A 16287-nucleotide genomic window follows, 5' to 3' on the forward strand; every position below is an offset into this window, starting at 1 on the left:
ACAAACACTAATAACTCAAAAACTCCATGAAATGATTTCATATTTGTAGGTGTTAGAAAGATGAAATTTAAAAAATTCCACATTAAAAAATTCCACTTATAAAATGCCCATTTAAATTAGACTTAACGGTAACCAAAGATACCGTTGAGTGTCAAGGACACTCTTTTAATGTAAAAATTTTGCAGTTTGAGCAAGAATTGATTGTGCCATGAGAAGTTAATCACAGAACAAATTTTTGAAACTCTGCACGTTGAGCTGCTCTGAAAATACATTGAAATGTATGGGAACAGATATCATAGATATTGTGTAAGTGTCATTAACACTCAAAAAATATGTTCATATAAACAGGTGCAGCTTGCATTACATTGGAAGTCTGGACCATTTGGGTAAATGGAAATGGACTGGACTCTAGGCCTAACTAACAAGGACCTGTGGTTATTTGAGAGGGTGACCAGCACAAAAGTTTCTGTGAAGCTTAGCAGGAGATTATACCCTCCAGAGTCCAGCAGCTCTGTGATGTCTGACTGTACAGTGTTTTGACTTAAAGGCATGAAATATGCAGCAGGGTGCTGACACATTAAAATATAACTTAACCAAGAATTATATTATTCATCGTTGTTTATATATAGAATCTTACAGAAATTCATTCATTTATTCATTCATTATCTGTAAGCGCTTATCCAGTTCAGTTCAGTGGGTCCAGAGCCTACCTGGAATCATTGGGCGCAAGGGGACGCCAGTCCTTCACAGGGCAACACAGACACACTTTTGAGTTGCCAATCCACCTATCATTGTGTGTTTTTTGGACTGTGGGAGGAAAACTGAGCACCCAGAGGAAACCCACGCAGACACAGGGAGAACACACCACCTTCCTCACAGTCACCCGGAGCGGAAATCGAACCCACAACATCCAGGTCCCTGGAGCTGTGTGACTGTGACACTACCTGCTGCACCACCGTGCCACCCTCTTACAGAAATGTCACTGAAATACACGTCTTGTCTCAGACAAAGCAGAAGGAATATCAGCTCCCGAATCTTGTGATCATAATTTTCAGCATGTCAGTCTGTTAGCAAGAAGTGCTGCAGTGGAGCATGGAAAAAAGGCCAAATTAAAGAGCGATTGGCAGTCGGAGTGTAAACACTGGACTAAGGCCCTGCAGCCTGCGGCAGGGAGTTCTGTGTATTTGCTTTGGCGACTGCTCAAAGGGTACACACTGCCTCAGATAAGAGTGAGTGTTTTTATACATGTGTGTGTGTTTTGTGTGTGAGTATGAGAGAGAGAGAGATAGCATGAGAAAGAGGGGGGAAATGCTGTTGTTCACTATTCTCCATGTGTTTCACACATTATTAACTGGAGTTATCAACACTGAGAAGACTGCTGCAGTCGGATTCATTTAGAATTATTTGTCCCATGTACAACAACAGCATACATATATGAATATGGATATTAAATAAAAACAACCTGTGTTGTTAATTTGTAGTTCAATTAATTCTCTTGAACATTGTTTTAACTGATAAAGTGTCGCAGTCATACAGCTCCAGGGACCTGGAGGTTGTGGGTTCGATTCCCGCTCCGGGTGACTGTCTGTGGGGAGTTGGTGTGGTGTCCGCGTGGGTTTCCTCCGGGTGCTCTGGTTTCCTCCCACAGTCCAAAAACACACGTTGGTAGGTGGATTGGCGACTCAAAAGTGTGAGTGAATGTGTTTGTGTGTCTGTGTTGCCCTGTGAAGGACTGGAGCCTCCTCCAGGGTGTATTCCTGCCTTGTGCCCAATGATTCCAGGTAGGCTCTGGACCCACCGCGACCCTGAACTGGATAAGTGCTTACAGATAATGAATGAATGAGTTAAATACTAGTTAAAAGGAAATAAGAAATAACAGATCCTTGTTTTTACAGCTTTTAAAAAAAATCAAAATTATTCTGGAAACAAGGTTTATACAAAAAAATCATTGGTTAGATGAGTGACATGAACAAGACAACATGCACATTTAATTAATAACTAATGTAACAAATGTTTTCATGGTCTTTGGCTTTCTATACATTATATATTATGTTGTGACACAGATAACAATAGAACAAAGAGGAACAAGGAAGCTGATGCACAAAAAGGAAAACAAAGCAAACAGGGAAAGATATTAAACACAGGAATATCAAGAACAAATAACAACTAAATAGCAGTAAATAATGAGATAGAGACAGTCCAAGACTGAGACTGAACTCTTGTATCAATTATTGTACTAAGCCCTAAGGCCTTGAAGTGAGCACATTGATGATGTTTGATGACGGTGTTGAAGGGCAATCAAAAAGGGGAGCAAGAATTCAAGTGTTCATGGGGCCAGAGCATTAATTCCTGTCATGATCACAGTTTTCTCAAGTAAATGAGCTACTTGAATATCATTTTAGTACTGTGTCTACAGCTTAGTAGTTGTTTTAAACAGACAATAAGGCTTTCCATGATCATACACTGTCCTGAACTTCCTGACGTATATAAAAGTTTTCATCACTACACCAAGTCATAACCCAAACCACACACATCTTATTAAAAATAAAAGAATCTCGTTCCACTTAAAGGGTTAATGTTTCTCCATTTTCCAAGGCATGTGCGAGGAATTTCACAGGCTTTCAGTGGAACATGAGTAATTCCCTTAATGAAAAGGTCGTCTGATGCGGACTTACGAGAAGTGCACATCAAGGGCACATAGAGGGTGCTCGTGAACAAAATTTTGAAAAGCTAAAGAATTTGGACACCCTATAGCCTTGCAGGCTTAGGTGGGCACATGCAAAGAAGGGGTGCAGGTCCAATTATTAGAACAGGGGGTCAGACTAAGACTGAGGCACAAACAAGCCACCACTGACACTAATAATCTATGAATAGCCAACAGACACACAGCCAAAAGAACCTGTTTAACTCACAGGTAGAAAAAACACAGGACATTTTATATGACCAATTTATGTTTTTTCTTTTGCTAGCAGAATGGCACTATGCCTTTAAGACTAATACATGTAAATGATCTCTGATTAGCTTGCCTATACTGTGACTCTTTAAAAAAGTCCCAGGTGAGACATTTTTACTTTTAAACTTTTAAACAGCACTTGTTATTTGTAGACGCATCTGTTCTTACATACTGCCCTATATATCACCTTCATTTAGTCTCGGTACGTAAAATATCTACACTATGTTCTCAACATGAGTGAGAACAGTCATTGGTGACATTGGTGGGGTATATAGCTTCATTAATTCCCCTTTTTCTGGAACTAATTCTTAGTCATTCTTTCCTATAACTTTTCCTCTAGCTTTTTTTCTTTCTGCCTTATTTTACAATTGCAGTAAGCAATAATCTGTGTCAAACACAGCACAGAAGATGAAGTAAAAAATTTTTGGCAATGCATTTGCTTCTCTATCAGTCCTTTCTGACAGCAGACTGCAGGTAGGTAGTCAGGTAGTGTTTACATCTAATACTGTGGTACAGTGCTGCCTACTGGCCCATACTAATGGCTGCCCTTATTAATTTTGGAGAGTAGTGAAAATGTTCATTATGTTCAATCTGTACTTTTTCCTGGTCATTTTCCATTCCACAGCTCCACAGCGACATGAAACCAGTGACGTTGCCTGTCCTTAACGGGGGAACCGTGGACTTTGAAAACCCCAACTGTGCCGTTAAACTTATGTGTTTATGTACTTGTTGTGTAACTGGGTGGTGTATTGTTTTGTTTTTGGTTTTTTGTTTGTATTTTACAGAGCTCCTTGCTACAGTTCTCACAGATCTGCAGAGATTTTCTTGTTGCATGTTCAGCTCTAGCTGGAGTTTTTTGGCAGCCACAAATCCAACGAGCGTTTGAGCCTCTTCAAAACACAATGGTATAATTTTATGAGCTGCTGTTGTGAGTTGGACATAAACAAATGTGATCTCTAGTATAACTAGAGATCTAGAGGCTAGTTTGTGCTGGAGGTCTACATTTTGCCATGTAAACAAGTCTCTGGCAAATAAGCGCTCTGCAAGGTTCACATGTCACAGTACCTACTTAGCTCACATTGTATCAGGCACGAGCAGGGACTAAAAAGTACCACGGACCAGGTACAAGATTTGCCTAATGGAAAATCAAAAGACCCAAGCTGGGTCTAGTAGAGTTTTAGTAGTGTCCATCCAGTCAGAAAGCGTCATATATCTACTTTTATACCATCTGAATAAGAAAAAATATGTTTAAGCATGATTTATTGTTACAATTTAATTAACTAAACCAATATTTAGGCAAACTAAGTTCTCCCTTTTCTGAGATCACACATGGGAAAGCACCATGCCATGTGCGGCTGGCAATAAAGCAGAACTGCTGGCAGAGTGTGAACATCTTTGACAGTTAAACCATGCTAACACATCATCCACAGACACACACCCACTCACTCTATTTTAACCACAGGCTACAGCTAACAGGACAATGAAACAGCCTTTATGCCTCAAAGGCTCAGGACTCCAACACTCTTTTGCAGCTTTTAAGTGTATATTGTAGTGTAAAGCTTCATGGTGCTGTGGGCTGAAGGCCCATATGTGTCATATGTGTCTAATCTGATTAAAGTCATCGGACAGAATATCCTCACTCATTCATGCTTCATTTAACCAGTGTCTAACACTAATGAAGCACATGCTAGTGTAATAGAAACAGCAAAGACAGGCCATGACAGCAACAATGTGTGGTTAAAATACTATTAAACTAAACACCTGATCTGAGCTTGGACTACATGATATGGAAAAGACATACTGGGTCAGCAACACACCTTGAAATAAACTACAGCTAGGGCTTTTTAATTAATCATATTAGTTTCTGTAATTAATCACATTTTTATTTGTTCAAATATTACTTTGAAGGATTTTTGTTAATTTATTTAGTAAGTAGTGCATTTAATTAAAGATGTATGACAGGATAATATTACAAGTTTCATTGAAAGCAGCAATTTTTGCATTTTCATTCACTGTCTGTAATCCAGTTCAGGGATGCGGTGGGTATGGAGCCTACATGGAATCACTGAGTGCCCTGGAGGGGTCGCCAGTCCTTCATAGGGCAACACACCTTCACACATTAATTTACATACTCACACCTATGGACACTTTTTGTGACTCACCAATCCACCTACTAATGTGTGTTTGTGGATAAGCGCCCAGAGGAAACCCCCGTGGACAAAGAGAACCCTCCAAACTCCTCACAGACAGTCACCCGGAGCAGGACTACACATTTGACACAACTATTATAAACACAATTTAGAAAGCATTTAAAATAGAACTAAAACTTAATTATTTATGATTAGATATAGGCTATATGTTTATGAAAAATATCACAAATCACTTGATTCATTAAAACACCCATAAAAACACTGAAACAAGACTAGTCAGATGCTTAGAGCACATAGTCAAACATGTTTTTCTTTTCTAAATGTCTCAATTATTGCAACAGCTATTTTGCAAAAGCCAACAGTTTTATTATGTACAAACAATTTATTATGCAGCCCAAAGCCCCCAGGAAACAGAATAATAACAGTTTGGTGGTGATTTAACCATTGAACAGTAATTTAAAGGCTGGTCCTCAAAGAAGGTTTTGTGTATTAAGATTGGACTTCATCATGGAAACACACAAACACCAAATAAAAAACCCCAAAACCTCATATATGGACTAAAATACTTATTTTGATGAAGCAGCTGTTTCTCACATCAAGTGAGAGGAGGCGAGATGTTATACTGTGTGTATATAAAAGTTTACAAGAAGAAATGACACAGCAATAAAGCTTGACGTTTTTGTAAAACTAACAAAATGTTCACGAGAGCTTATTGTTCGTGAGAGAGGAAAGCCATCAGAAAGGTTTTCATATTGATTAGAGCAGGAGAAACAAGCAACAATAATGCCAGATGAGACATCTTGAATCTAATCTTTAAAAATCTGAATTACATGTGAGAACCAAAACAGATACTACTGAAAACAATGACACAGACGAAGAGAATAAGTGACTAAATCTTTGCTTAGTTTCTTAGATTCTTGATGTTACACCACAATGTAGGACTCCTTAAGCATAGCCAGCCTCAGTAAGCAGAACATTCAATTGTATAAAAAACAGTTTGATGTTTGTAAGGCAATTCCAGGCAAATGACTGCAGCTAAATCATTTAGCAATGTCTGTTCAGCACATCAGTGGAACAAACCTCTCCATAACATCATAGACATGCAAGAGGTTCACAAGAGAATTTATTCTTAAGATGACTATTTTACTGTTACCACAAGCGACAAATTTATTGTAATTGTGTTTTAGAAGCCCAGGATGTGTAACTGCTTCCAGAAGCGAACACAACTGTGTAGCTGCTAACAGCACAGACAGTATTGTTTTTGAGGTATTAAAGACTTTCATATTTTGCTAACTAAATGCTTATGGCGAGTGTTCCTGTAGCCATATGTCTTGAGCGAAGTTATAATGCTTTTATATTGAAGATAAACAGAAAATTACATTAGCTAGAAATGCTCTTTAATAGTCCATTTCCCAGCTCAATTGCATAGTATAGTGTCCCACACTGCAGCTATTACACTGTAGATTAGCTCTCTTTCATTAGCAGCAGTGGGACACTACATTAGAAAACCTTGGAGACAAGCTACATCAGAGAGGTCATGCGTCTGTTTCCTGCTTGGCAAGAACATTTGTGTGAGAGATTAGAGACCAGCAGGACACCAACAGTGTAGGGTTCCACTGCCCCTGTTTTTCATTAATTACAGACCCCAGCCATAATGACCAGTACAGAGAGACAAGAAGAAAGAGGGAAAAGAAAGTGAGGGAGTAGGGGCTACACACCTGTTCTAATTTGAAAATGTGCTGGTTGAAATAGTGCTGCAGTCTTTCATTGGCAAAGTTGATGCAGAACTGCTCAAAACTGTTATTCTCATAGTCCTCAAAGCCAAAGATATCCAGCACCCCAATGGACAGGATCTGCAAAAGAATGAAAAATTTGTTTATCACGCTATGTTCTTTTTCTAAATAAATAAAACTAATGCAAAAAACTGTGGCAAATGCAAAAAATTATAATTTATGATGCCACAGCTGACCAGCTTTAAGATCCTTTTAAATGATGTAACCAAAATTATTTTATTTTCTAAAACCAGAGCTTAACACACAAACTGGGCATTTCCCAGCCCAATAACTGCTCACTTAAGAGTGCAAGATTTAACCATACCATTAACATCTCATAAAAAGAGATGGTAAACATTCTTTTAATAGTTTTGAGGCTCATGCCTCTGCCTCTGCTGTGTATTTTGCCAATATGTTTTGAGAAACTAACACATATTTGGCTCTGGTTTCAAAAGGTGAAGTAAAATGAACTTAGTAGAATATGTAATGAAGTTTACATGTAAAAAAATCCAATAATTTTATGCAAAATCATCTCATTTTTTATCCAGTTCTGCCCCATAAACGGCATGTTCAGGCTTGGGCACCATATGCATATGTAACATGCTGGTAGAATGTGTCTGATTCTCACCCAAAACTGCCATAATATCATTTGTTTACAATTTTTCCCCTTATATTTCTAAAAAATAAAACTACTTGATAAAACAGACTGATGTAATGCAGGTTTTCCACAAACCACACCTAGGCTTCTCCCTTGTATGAAGGAAATCACACAAGAAAAATCATAAGGCAGAGCTCTGTAATGTAAATACAGAAACAAAAGTGGGCATAATGCCCAATCCACAGAAAGACAGACAAACAACCACAAACACCACCCATGCAGGGGAGGAGCAATGGTCTAATCCACTGGATACCCACTGGGCATAACTTGCCAGCTGCCACAGTACACACACCCACACAGCCAAGCTCAAACACACATACATACACACAAATTTCACCAGTGTTTGAGACAAAGGAAAGGAATGAATTAGAGTGATACGAAAAAACACAATCTTAATATAAAATTTAAGGACCAATTACAAAAGAATTAACTGCAGAAAAATTATTAAAATTAATATTAAATAAAATGCATTCTGCCATTCCAGCAAAAAATGTTCACTACAATGGATATTCAGCTCAGACATCAGCTCTCTTCAACAGAACACAATTGTTTTTTTAATTATATCTGCTCTAGGAGCACGAGACCTGGCACATCACACTGTTTACTACTTTGTTTATTTTTAACCAGGTTGGTACTGAAGCTGAGTTTACGCAGTCATTTAAAGACAATGTATAAGATTCTGGAGAACTATTGTTGTTCCAGCAAAATAAACCTGCCCCTCCGATTTGTGCTCATTCAGAAGTTCTGCCCTCCAAGCCATTCCAGGCATTGCAAGCCTCCAGTTGGTTTATTGCATCTTTTATGGTGGTACATTATTCTTCAGTAAGCAGTGGACTAGAGAAATGGAGCAATGGAGCCAGCGACAAAACACTGGAGGCCACAATGCAGAGATGAAGCATCAAAGCTGGAAATAGAGGGTGAAAGTGCCAGGGTGGAGAGGGACAGCACTGGGGCCTGCACCTGCACTTCTATCGTCTAAAGCACAACAAGAACACCCATGTTGCTCATTGTCTGCAGTAGTGTTTTGGTGTTCAGTCCCAGATTTTATTGGGGTTACCCATTTACTGAGCGAGATTTACGTACATAAACCATTGTATTCCAGCACACAAACAGAACAGAGAGCTAGTGAATGGTGAGGAAACATTCTCTGAATTACACCAGTGTACTACATTAAAATCATGTACAGCACTTTTAATACATGGTTATGAACAAAGGAATATAGAGTGGCTGACCAGAAGTCCTACCTTGGCAGAGTCTTCCAAGTCTTTGTTGTTAAGAAGTGCGTGGTTGGTGCGGAAAACTATCCAGTCAAAGAGAGCACCATAAAGAGATTTTGCCATGGAGTCTCTCACTGTTCCAGCCTAGAAGGACACAAATCACAAATACATACATGTCAAGATAGTCCAATCAAAAATCTGAACTACAATAAAATCTGCCCTGTGCCGAGATTCTGATAGAATAATGTGTGTGTGTGTCTGTGTGTATGAATGAGAAAGTGATGGATCTCCTACTAGTGCAATGAGATTCTGATGCAATATGCTGACATAGCTCACACAATACGCCATGCTTAGATCTGGAGCATTTTGTGAAAATACTGATCCAGTACGTTGAGATTAGGATTTAAGAAGTGAAAATATGCAAAATATTGATTAAGCATAGCATACAGTATACAAAATGATCAGGGTATAAATATTAATTGCTGGCTTTCCTATTTTTGCTGGACTGCCTAGCAGGCTAGTAGAGAAGGGGCATTTTTGCCAATTATAAAGATTTGCATTTTTACCTGAAATATTATTGTAAAGAGAACTTGTGCAAAGACATACAGTGATATGAATGCGTTTGTCAAACTTAATTTTATATTTAACCAAATAGTTACATTAAATAAATAATTATGATTTTCCAGCCTCAAACTCAGAAAGTACTACAATCAGAAAGTACTACAAATTATGGGAAAGCAGTTTTTGGATAATTTATTTTGTAATCCTAACACCAAATTATTCTACAAGCCCAGTACTGAAAACATACAGAGATCAGTTTTCTGATAGCAGACCTGAATCAAGTGTTAGTGAGTTCCTCTCGCTTGTGGTTACAAGATCAGAACTGGGTTTGATTCCAAAAGCTTTAAGTGCATCCAGACATATAAATCACTGTTTGGACCATTAATCAATCCATAAAATAGGGCTTGCCAAGCAAGTCGTTTACTGAGCCACAACATGCCAAAGTAAAACATACCCTTCCCTTTAACAGAATATAAAAGAAGTGCTAAGATAATGTAAGTAAAATGTGAGCTTGGACAGACTTATCAAGGTCAAGCCAAATAGGCTGTGAAGGCCTGTGGAGCACTGTGACATATATTAGAAGACTACAAACTTCATCCAATAATTCAATAATTCAGGTATGGATAGTATAGACCCTTACAGCCTCTGAACTGTATTATTATGTGAAATGTTACATGTAAACATCAGGTATGTGTGTAAACATCAAACATAATGGCTCTGCATTTGCAATCTGAAGCATGATAGCTGTGAAAAAAGGGTAAAATAAGTGATGTGCTTGTTAACGTCCTGGCACACAAATGGGCAGAATGACAATTCCCCAGAGGACTAGCAGGGGTAAAAATGCCTTCCCTCCCTCCTGCATTATTGATTCATCTCTTATTTTCGGCTGAACTCTGGGACCAAGATCTACCACATCCACCCACCAACATTACATAAAACAACCTCTCTATGATTCATTATTTACAGCGATTTCAACATTTAAATGGGGATTTAAAAACACTTCAATCAAAAGTTTAGCACTTGGGATGAACTCACAAGAAAAAAAAAATAACAATACTTTCACAAATGATGTTTCATAAGGCAAAACACATCTGTAAACACTTAAAATTATAACACATTTTAGCTCAGAATAAGCTCACCCATGGATGTAGGACAAGACTTAAGGAAACCTAAGGTACTATAAACACCTGTGGGGTAGAATGCAGACCAGGGTGTCTAATTGTATTGACATCATTTGCAGAGGCAGAACTCCAGACTGAACCACAGAAACCGCTGAAGTTGTTAGAACAGCATGGGAACACTTTGCTAGTGGCTCAGCATAAATGCACACTTAGACCCTCTACACACTGAGTCACACCAACTTTATGGTGTGAATTTGTGTCTTTATATAGTGGGAGTTCTACAGTACAAAATAATCTACATATAATTGTATGTAATTATTAGACTATTCCACAAATATTTTTGTTTTTCTGGAATACAGTTTCTGCAATTGCATATGCTTTTCTTTTCGTAGATTGCAAAAAGGTCTGTGTATGTGCAGAATTGTGTTAAAAAAAAGTCAGTTCCACTCTTGTCTCAGGTCTTAGAAATATCCAGAGGGCACCTGTCCGTCCTTTTACTCTTACAAGACAACTCAAAGATTGTTGTAGCAGTTAGCCCCTGGGATGAGTTTTCTTTTTAATTGTTCAAGTTAATCTGGCGGCAGCACGGTGTGCAGCAGGTAGTGTCGCAGTCACACAGCTCCAGGGACCTGGAGGTTGTGGGTTCGATTCCCGCTCCGGGTGACTCTGTGAGGAGTTGGTGTGTTCTCCCCGTGTCTGCGTGGGTTTCCTCTGGGTGCTCCGGTTTCCTCCCACGGTCCAAAAACACACGTTGGTAGGTTGATTGGGGACACTCAAAAGTGTCCGTAGGTGTGAATGTGTGTGTGTTGCCCTGTGAAGGACTGGCGCCCCCTCCAGGGTGTATTCCCGCCTTGCGCCCAATGATTCCAGGTAGGCTCTGGACCCACCGCAACCCTGAATTGGATAAGCGGTTACAGATAATAGATTGATGGATGGAAGTTAAGTCTGCTATATTTCACCAGAAAACACCTCTCAGTGTAGAATGGGTGGTCCCCCCTGACAAATCACAAGGCTAACATGAATCTACCCTCTCTCCAAGTCTGAGCAAACCAACAAACTTATGGGCTTTGAGCAAAGACCTTGGGTCAGAATTTGCTGAACCAGTTCTTAAAATTCGTACTTGAGGGAGATGACTTCCAGAGAAAGACCAGAAAAACACACCTTTACCTACAGATACAGACACACATACACACACACACAGGCAGATGCACGCCTACACAAACAAATATGGACTGTGTACACCAAATATGTACTGTGTCGTACAATATTCCCTCTACCAAAGTGTGTGTGCATATTCATGCTTATGTGTGTGTGTAACAAGAATATATCTCACAGTGTGGACCTAAAATTGTTTACATACTCACTGTGGCATTTGTTTTCTTGTGGGGACTAAAGTACAAACATGTTTTAATATTAGGTTAAGGTGTGTATGCTCAAGTATGTGTGTGTGTGTGTGTGTGTGTGTGTTTGCGTGTGTGTGTGTGTCTGCTGGAATATATGTTGGCTGGTACAGACATCAAAACCTCAGTAAACCTTTTGACATCACAACTTCAAAATAAAAAAAAAAAGAAAATGCAAATTCTCGGTCTCAAGGCTGTGTGCGTTGCCATGGTAACATAAAAACGGTTTTGTGACAGAGGGCAGTCTGTTACACATTCATTACAATACTACACCATGCCCACAGCATGCTCAGAGAGGTCTGATGGGAACATTTCACCAATTTTCAGTGAGTGATTTATCATGTTTCTGTTTTGTGTTTTAAACAATATGTTCGCAGGGGACTGAAGAAGATGTTACGGAAAAATTGTTTTTTTCCTTGCACTAGAACACCAAACTGGACAATAAATATCAATAAATGACCATATGAACCTAGGCACATAATCCTGTAAACTAGTGGCTCCCAAATTTTTCATTCTGTATTCTAAACTCATTTTGTTTTGTAGGTGAGAATATATTCGAGCCACACCACTCCAACACACTCAACTCTAATTTATTTAAACATTAAAATGCATACAAACCTGCAACTTCTTACTGAACAAAATATAATAAAATCACAAATCACCTTTACAGGTGATCACCTTTACGTTGACATGACTGTAGTGTGGTGATTACCCACACACAGTGGACAAAAAATATTTAATCTAATCATTTCCAAAAGACTGGATCAGACAGCTTTTTTTTTTGTCCTATGAGAAGTACTTTTCAGACAATTGCAAATATTTCCAAGCCCTTTCTGCCTGTATACATTCTTTTCTATAAACTAATGTGTTGTAATCCATCTAGAAGCCCTTCTAGAAATGTGTAGACTCTTCTAGAATGACACGTGAAATGTAAATATTCTAGACAGTCCATCTCTTTTGTTGAACTTAAGCATCAAACATTCAACAAGTCTGGTCTGAACGCAGACAGAAAGCCAAGTAAGAAAAAAATGTGATAATTTTCCATTCTGTTACATCCAAAAGAAAAAAAAAGCCATAGTTACAAATGCAACTGAGCAAATTTCCAATCACTTTTGACACATTTTTCTACAAACATGGGCCAGACAAATACTGAACATATTGTTATCCCTAATCCTCCCATGTCTTTGTGTACATACATAGCCTTTTGACGTGTCAAAAAAGCACCTGGAACTTTTTGGTTTGGCACAGAACAGTCTTCTAGGAGATACAGGTCGAAATAGTAGACATATTAGTTATGTACCTCAGCCAGTTTATATGGTACAATAAGTCGCTCTCCCACTGTCACTGTCTTCCGTGTGGTCAGGGCTTCAAAGAGCATCTCTTCTTTCACCTAATAAGAAAATAACAAGAGAGCTATAAGAGTGAGAACTGCTTTGTGCAGTAGGCAAGGTGACATTATTTTTAAACGACAGCCATGATCTGGCTCGTTAGTTCATCACAAGGTGACACAGTGAAAAAGTGATGTCAGGCCTGTGCCCCAGACAGCACCCTTTTATTCAGTATGATTTGTAGGGAAATGGCTCAGTGAATATCTGCAGTAAGACAGACAATGGTATCAAAAACAGCCTCTAAGAAAACTGCCTTGACAAGAGGAGAGCAACATGCTGTTTGAGCTCCAGTAATGTTCCATTTATCTGAAAGGCTACAGATATTAAGGTCATAAATACCACAATGATTATGAACCATCAGCAGAGCAAAAACTTAGATGCCAGAATGCATTAGGCATCAAGCTTGTGGTGAATTTAAAAATGATGTGCTGCTTTAAAAATGTCTCGAATGCACATTAATATTTATTCAGCTCCATTACATTAAATGAATCCATACATTATACTGCCATGACATTGCAAAACCTTGTGTAAACAGAATCCCTCAGTGAAATTACTGGCCATAACCAAAATCTCAGCATCAATAAACTAAGGTTTCAAAACTTCAATATCGGAGCCCAATGCATTATAAAATTACATGTTGCATGTAAAACAGTCATTCCTATAAATTCCACTCTCTAACTAAAAGCTGAGTTAACAAAACTAAGCAGGATAGATAAAGTAGACCCACTGTGGAAATCTGCTAGTGTGAACAGAAGGGTGGGTTTTGTTCAATATAGCTGAAACACTCAGGGTTTCTATCAGTGTCTACATCACAGTATACACAAAAACTGAAGATAAAGCTCCCTGAAGCTTAATTCTTGTTTGCAATTTCCTTTGCAATGTGATCTATGATTACACAACACAAACATAAAACTAGATTTCATTAAATTTGTCATTTAAGACGTTTGCTAGTTAAGTCAAGTGCCGATGTTAATACTGGTGCTATAGTAGACGTAAACTATTCAAATTTTATAATTCTTACCTCCAGTAGTTCAGAAATGGTTGGAAGCACCTCAGGGTTAGCGATGTCAATGGAGTCATCCCTGTATGTCTTTTTCTTGTAGCGTATATTCCCCAGAAGCAGAATGGCAGAGAGCAACGAAAAGATTCTGCCAGAGACATTATTGATGCAGTGATAAATCATGGTCAGTTTTTGTTGCTAGATTTTAGCATTTTTTAAAATCTAACTTAAGGAAAACAAACTTTTTCACATTAATTTTACAGCAAGCTGAAAATATCCTTATGTATGTAGTATAATGCTCTGTGGTTTTCAGCTCAAAACAACCAGTGTAGTTGTGCCTACTGTTTACGGGTGGCAGGCAGGAATCCCACCATCTCCATGGCCAGTTGGAGTCTCTCAAAGTCATGCTTCAGATCCTCTCCTTCTACAGTGAAGCAGTCCTAAAAAGAACAAAAGATAATACATCCGGAGGACCTTTTAAATCTCTGGTAACTCACATCAAATTGCTATACATTTCCAGTTTTTAATACCACTCACAGGAACAATACAGAATTCTCTAACAACTTAAATGTAGCTCAAAACAATTCAGTAATCATTAATTAAGTTTGTCTTGCATTAAAACGTTTATTTATATGAATAAAGACACTGTAGTTATGGTTAATAAAAGCAACAGGTTTTGTAGTATTACAGACAGAGTACTTTACAGCCATAAGACTGGACATTCCTCTAGAATAGGTTACTCATTGCATGAGACTCTGTTTAAGCCCAGATAGCAGTCTATGCCTACTGACACCAGTAGCAGAATTTGTGCCTCAAGTTTCAGCATTACAGAGGGAGTGGGTGCATGCATTTTGACTTTATAAAGCTTATATGTGTGTGTGTTCCTCAAGCATGCTTTCCCATTGCCTGTCTCTTCATTAACACATACCGGGGATCCTGCTAAAATCCTCAGTTCTCACAGTTGAGGTCCAGAAACCTCTTTACACCTCATCTAGACCCACTCATTTCCTTCTCCCATGTCTCCACCAATCACCAGAGAGGAAATGCCAGTTCTGTAAGTTTACACATGCTCTTATTCCAAATAAAACAGCTCTTTACACTTAAAAGAATCAAATAAAAATATTTAAATGCTGACTTGCCACTTTTCACCTGCCAACTAGCAATGCTTGATGCATTGAAAAGCACTAGAAAAATAAAGACCTTTTTGCTGGCAAAAGGAGAATGAACCACTGGCCAAACACCAAACCCCTAACACTAGTGTATCGAAAAAGAATCAGCAAGATTCCTGCTGGCAAGTTAAGCATGGTACACTATGTTCTTTCATTTTTCATATTGTTCTTTTCTTTTCACAAAGATGTTGCCAGGCACTGAAAAGTATCTCCAACAGGGAAGTGGCGTTGAAGAAGAGCCAGTGCTGTTTTTATAATGATAGTAATACTTTAAAATAGAATATAGGGTAACACTTACTTTAAGAGTCCCCTGAGTTGAAGATTTTAAATGGGAAAGTTTCAGGTACAACTTCCAAAGTATTGTGTGCAACATGATCGAAAGATCTATTTTCACTGTACTGTGTCAAGTAAATGTATACCATAGCACAGTTACAATGTATGTTTGTATTTTCTTGTTACTCCAGATAGGAATTTCAGTGTAAATCAGTCTGATACATTGGTTCTTATTTTTACCCTGATACCCTACTTTGAAACTTGTATCACATATTTAACCTGATAATACTTTAGGCCCTAAATCAGCAAGTTTCGCATCTGTGGTTTCTACCAAACTTGTAGCATGTAGTTTCTAGGAGTTAGTACCTCATGCTTACCTAGAATACTTAGAACCTAGGGCAATGCATAAGTCACTGTCACAATACATGCATTAAAACTTGAGATACAAACAGTATTACTGGCTTAACTTCCACTTCACACATATGCACAAATGTCATTTAAAATGATAATATACCCATGTCCAAGGCCCTAGCAGATACGCCCATATGAAGCGTTCCCACTAAAGCAATACGGACACAAACCCGTTGACAGAAACCACACAACACTGAAGCAGCTGTTGCGCCAG

General features: G+C 38.4%; 1 protein-coding gene across 4 annotated transcripts in view; it reads right to left on the bottom strand.

The window, feature by feature from the left end:
* The window catches only part of myo9ab (myosin IXAb), a 79755-nt gene that overhangs the window by 25009 nt on the left and 38459 nt on the right, over positions 1-16287 (bottom strand). For 2 of the 4 annotated variants that reach the window (XM_066666998.1, XM_066666996.1), the window contains exons 7-11: positions 14563-14660; positions 14242-14368; positions 13133-13222; positions 8778-8894; positions 6822-6956 (exon numbers count right to left, since the gene is read on the bottom strand). In XM_066666998.1, coding sequence (XP_066523095.1) covers positions 6822-6956; positions 8778-8894; positions 13133-13222; positions 14242-14368; positions 14563-14660 — 567 coding nt within the window. Of the gene's footprint in view, positions 1-6821; positions 6957-8765; positions 8895-13132; positions 13223-14241; positions 14369-14562; positions 14661-16287 lie in introns of all 4 variants that reach the window. The other 2 variants (XM_066666997.1, XM_066666995.1) reach the window with 1 other exon arrangement.

The sequence above is a fragment of the Hoplias malabaricus genome, chromosome 4 (assembly GCF_029633855.1).
Source record: "Hoplias malabaricus isolate fHopMal1 chromosome 4, fHopMal1.hap1, whole genome shotgun sequence".
NCBI lineage: Eukaryota > Metazoa > Chordata > Actinopteri > Characiformes > Erythrinidae > Hoplias > Hoplias malabaricus.